The 5767-nt window shown below is 32.4% G+C and overlaps 1 protein-coding gene across 1 annotated transcript; it reads right to left on the bottom strand.

Moving 5' to 3' along the window:
- Positions 1-2806: 2806 nt before the first annotated feature.
- On the bottom strand, positions 2807-5716 carry LOC115237634 (RNA polymerase II degradation factor 1-like). Its single transcript, XM_029810809.1, has 3 exons — positions 3311-5716; positions 3085-3222; positions 2807-2895 (listed from the first exon to the last, which is right to left on the bottom strand). The coding sequence occupies exons 1-3, from the start codon at positions 3510-3512 to the stop codon at positions 2807-2809; spliced, it is 429 nt and encodes a 142-aa protein (XP_029666669.1). The 5' UTR covers positions 3513-5716.
- Between the last annotated feature and the right edge of the window lie 51 nt (positions 5717-5767).

Here is a 5767-nt window from a genome sequence, read left to right as displayed (position 1 = left end):
AAAAAATTTCAAAATTATACATGCGTGTGTATGTATTCCAAATTATACAAAAACATGTGTTGTGTCCAAAAACAACGTGTCCAATTGAACGGTGCGCAAATGAAATGTGTCCAAACGAATTGTGCGCAAGTGAAATGTGTCCTATCGAACGGTGCGCAACTTTATGTGTCTAATATCACAGTGTGCAATTGCAACGTGTCTAATTGTACTGTGCGCAAGTGAGCCTCTCCCGTTCAATAGCTGTTCAATAGCTGTCCGATAGCCGTTCAAAAGCCGTTCGATAGCTGTTCAAAGCTGTTCGATAGCCGTTCGATAGCTGTTCAAAGCTGTTCGATAGCTGTTCGATAGTGGTTTACATATTATAATAATACATTCATATTTAAAAGACTTTAACTATAGATAGTTGTCTGCGGAAACATGCTAACTTTTGTCTTCTTATCAAGTGCAGAAGGTAAGCGTTCTTTGTAGGTGATATTTCTCCTACTCTAAAATGTTTAATTGAGACGATGTCTATCCCGTTGTGTCCGTCATAAAGTGTCTGACAGTCTAACAATTTAAAGTGTGTAAAGCGTGAGCGAAAATTTAAAAAATGCCATCGTTGATCGGGTTGGTGTTGTGTCGAGGCAAATGGAATGCGTCATAGTGGGCACAGGATTTAGTAATGAGGCTGTTGAGAGCTCTATTAAATCTAGTAGTTTTTCAAAAAGTAAATAATATTTGTGTATGTTTTATGTTATATTAATTACACTGGTCGGCAAAATAAGAACTTTTTTTTTGCCTTAAGTTTTACCAAGTCATTTCTATTAGATTTTTTAGCGCTGATTACGAATCTGGCTGTAAAAATAGCGTATCACATTAAGTTTTTGAGAAAATCTTCGTCAAAGTTGCTAAAATAAGCGTTTTTGATACTTTGGCGTGAGTTATATCTTTTAATGGAGACGTGTTACAGACGGCAGCGACAGCTCAAAATAAAGCTCAAGACTTATACTTTATGATAAAAATGCCAGAAGTCCCAGGCAGGATAGGTTTTCTTGAAAAAAAATGGTTGAAACATAAGAAACATTTATCGCAGTGTCCTCCAGTCATACGTTTCCAATTGTCCGTTATTAAAATTTTTTAATATCATTCTAATCATAAAAGTCGGTATGTATACATTTGCCTGAACACCCAGTACGAATTACATGTTAAAATTTTAAAATTAAAAATGGAAGATCCAAAATGGCGGATCAAATTTTTGAAAAATCATTAAAATCATGAGTATGTGTAGATTTTTGTGGTTGCTATCAGTTAAGAACGAAATTAGAGGAGTTTTTTGTTATTTCAGTTACTAAAAAAATTTAGTAACGGACAATTGAAGACGTATGACTGGAAAACATTGCAATAGATATTTCTTATGTTTCGACCACTTTTTTTCAGGAAAATCTTTTCTGCCTGGGACCTCTGGCATTTTTATCATCAAGTATAAGTCTTGAGCTTTATTATGAGCTGCCGCTGTCGTCTGTAGCACGTTCCCATCGAAAAATACAATTCACGCAAAAATATCAAAAACGCCTATTTTAGCAACTTTGACTGAAGTTTTCTCAAAAACTTGACGTGATACCCCATTTTTACAGCCAGATTCGTAATTAGCGCTAAATAATTTATCAGAAATGACCTGGTAGAACTTAAGGCAAATTTGGTGTTGAACAGTTATTTATAATATATATTATAATTTAATTTGATTTATAGTATCAATACACAAGTGATATTAAGATTCCTGGTTTTATGAACTTTGAACACCGGCGGACGATTCGGATGTTGCGACGGAACGCGTGAGACGAACTGAAAGAATTATGGGGAGATACTGTGGAGGCTCGAGAGCAGTGATGCCAGAATTGAGACGCGAGCAACATGCAACCGAGGTGGAGGGGATAACACACACAAGCGCAAACCGCGTACGTGTGAGCTCGGTGCTTCGGCTAGCTTCGGATAGCAGAAGAGGACAGATATACTGAAAAAAATATAATATAATTATTTAGAAAATAAAAAAAATATTAAATATATTTTTCTTATCAAAAACAATATCTAGATTATTAAAAAATATTATTTAAATGAAAAGAAATTATACAAAGATAAAAAATGAATATTGTTAGAACAAATCAAATAATTTTTGTTAATAATATACTGAAAGAATAAAAATATATATATTATGCCAGCACTTTTATATATTTAAATAAAAAAATATGCATTAATTAAAGCAGTATTGTTTTAATGTAATAATGTATTTTCTTATAACCCTGGTATAAATATATAGTATCAAAAGGCTATAGATATATTTTTAAATTGGAGAAATAATATTTGCAATTGTAAATATATTTACAAAGCATTTGGATTTAACTCAATAAAATAAATAATAAATTTTGGAAATAGTTACAAATTTCATTTATACAACTCGACATATATAATTTATATGAGAATTAAACTCCTACTTTTTGTGCTTCAAACAAACAGTTTACAAATATTTATCGTGCTCAATTCAATCAGTTTAATATTCTGAATCTTGTGTTGGGCTTATATCAGATATAATCAGAAATTAAACTGATTGAACACTACTACGCTTTAAATCTTATATTACTAGACAAACCTTGCAGACTTTATATCCATTTGTAAGAATGCGAGAAAATACATCATCTAACGAAGAAATTAGTAAATCGCTCACATATTTAAATGAAATAAATTGATTTTTAATAACAAAGAATCTAATTGTCTAAAATACATATTTGATTAAATATTATATATTGATTAGTATTATGTATTTAGGATGGCTTTACATAATGAATGGTGCTTTTCCACACCACCCATGGGGTATCACCAATGGCGCGTTCGGTTTTTTTAAGTGGACCTTCGCCTGGAACCCTATTATACCACTGTATGTTATATATTAGGCAAGAAAGATATGATATGGATAGGAAATGATAAAAATGTGGGGTAAAAATAATTAATCCCAGAATTATTTATATTTATTTTTTATTATTTCAAAGTTTATTATTTTTTAATATTTCATATAAAAGTTTTTTATAATGGTGGGGCCACTGCGGCCTCTGCCTGTGCCTCTTCTGCGGCCGCGGCCGCCTCCAGGGCCGCCTCTACCGGCCCGGCCGCCACGTACGACCCATCCTCTGCCCCCTCGCTGGTTGTACCAGCGAGCTCGCGATTTACCGCTACCTCTTTTTTTTTCTTTGTCTGAAAAATAAACATGTACATTGATAAATAATAAATAAATTACAATAATCATGCATATAAATTGATAAGTTAATAAAAAATAATTTACCATTTTTATTATTTTGCGGTGGCTGCTGTTGCGGCTGTTGCGGCTGTGGCTGCTGCTCCTGCATTTGCTGCTGCTGCAGCAAATATTGCAGCTGTTGCTGCAGTTGTTGCTGCATTTCAGCTTGCATTTTTTGTTGATGCAACAATTGTTGCATCAACTGCTGCATGCTGGCTCCTTCGTTTTGCAGCACGAATTGCCGCATTTCTTCATTAATTTCTTCTGCAAAATATAAAATATGTAAATAAAACTTCGATAAATAGATTATTATGTATAATTACAAAGAAGAAAGAAACTGAAACTTTTATAACAGATACAAATAATAATAATTTAATTTACTACTTACGAGACATGATACGTTTTATCGCAGCGATGTTCCTCAGTGAACTGAAGCACTCGGCACTTTTTCATTTGTTTCGTACGCCGTGCATTTGTTTCATATGCTGTCTGTTGTTTCACGGCGCTTCTGTGAGATAATCTTGTTGCCTTGTACTCTTGTACTTGCGAGTCAACGTATTTTTTGATACGTGTTTTGTGAAATTTTGATATCTAAGAAGCTGAATCAATTCTGATTGTGAGTCCCTATTGTTTATTGTTTATCTTTTATTTTACTCATTCTTCTTTAATTCTTTGTTTCTGCCTATCTTTTGCTGTATATAAAAATGTGTGATGAATTAAGAAAAAAATCTAAGCGAAGCTTTTCAGAAGCTTGGCTTAGTGATGATAGAATAAAATCTTGGATACGTAAAGTATCTTCTGATGATAGTTTTTATCATTGCATTATATGTAATAAAAATATTTATTTAAAACATGTGCAACACACATGTTTTAAGACATGCGGATTCTGCGTGCCACAAAAATAATATGAAAGAAAGTACATCATTATTATTAAATGCTGACAATAAGAGTTTAAATAAAAAATTAACAGAAAAACAGAAATTTAAACAACAATGGCTAGAGATCGAATTATTTAAGCCATGGCTACGCGAAGTGTCACATGACAAAAATTCGTTTTTTTGCTCATTTTGTGATAAATCTATGGTTGGTGGTTTATCACAAATTTATCGTCACGCAGAATCAATAGCACACATAGAAATATGTAAAAATAATAAAACAGAAACAAAGAATACGGACGAAAGTATCAACATGACGGACGAATCACTTTTGTCATTTGAAGAGCGAAAGAAATCAGCAGAAATTCGATATGCCGCGTTAATTGCTGATAAGAATATTTCGCATCAAACGGCAAAAGAAATTCTTACTTTTTTCCAAGAAGTAGGAAAAGATCCTAATGTATTGAAAAGTATGAGCATGGGTCGAACAAAATGTAAAAGTATAATTTCAAATGTATTGTGTCCGGTTGAGACGGCCCGTGTGGTTAACAGCATTCAAAATACGAAATTTACAATTTTTATTGACGAAACGTCTGATATTAGTAATGAAAAATGGATGACGTTTCTTGTTCGATATGTTGATCCTGAAACATTAGATATTCGCACGCAATTAGTTAAATTAATTAATATTGATGCGAGAAATAGCAGCGCGGAAAAATTATTTAATGCATTCAAATGTGAAATGTGAAAATTAAACATTCCATTTTTAAATATCGTTGCCCTATCATGCGACAATGCGTCTGTCATGGTAGGAAAACATCTATCGTTAAAAAAAAAGTTAGAAGAAGTTTGTAAAAATTTATTAACATTTTCATGTCCATGCCATTCCGCTGCATTGGCTGCACATGCTGCATGTGCAAAAATACCGGAATATTGTGAAGAATTTTTAAAAAAGATGGCGAATTATATTAACAGTAGTCCCAAGCGTGCTGCTATTTATCAAGATTTTAGAGAATGTTTTCAGGAAACAAATCATAAAATTTTAAAGTTGTCTGATACACGGTGGCTCTCTCGCCATTCATGTGTTGAAAGACATCTTGAGTTGTGGGATACTACCAAGCTTTTTTTGACCGAAATGGTCGTAAGTGAAAAATCAAACTCAGGAGAAAAATTATTATCTATAATGCAAAATCTTGATGTAAAAGCATATTTGCTATTTTTAAAACATATTTTGAATTTTTTTAATTCTTTCAATGCATTTTTCCAAGCTCTGGAAACAAGAATTCATTTATTGCAGCCAAAATCTGTAGAGCTTTTAATAACAGTTTGTAAACACTTTTTGAAACCAGAGCTTCTAAAATATGTATGTAATGATGATTTTAAATTTTCTGAAAAAGAAAACCAAAAATCTTTAAATAATATAAATGTAGGATTTGAATGTGAAGAATATCTCGAGAGTTTAATGAAAGAAGGACACGCAGACATAATTGGAAATGTTCGAGATAATTGTCTGCAATTTTACGTGACTGCTGCCGAGGAGATTAGTAAAAGACTGCCCATTAAAGATAAATTTTTATATAAACTAAAGGTTTATAAATAAAACGCAGCATTATGTAGCTTCGATAGA

Source organism: Formica exsecta, unplaced genomic scaffold, assembly GCF_003651465.1.
Source record: "Formica exsecta isolate Colony F162 unplaced genomic scaffold, ASM365146v1 scaffold301, whole genome shotgun sequence".
In the NCBI taxonomy this organism is placed as follows: Eukaryota; Metazoa; Arthropoda; class Insecta; order Hymenoptera; family Formicidae; genus Formica; species Formica exsecta.
This window is presented reverse-complemented; position numbering and strand designations above follow the sequence as displayed.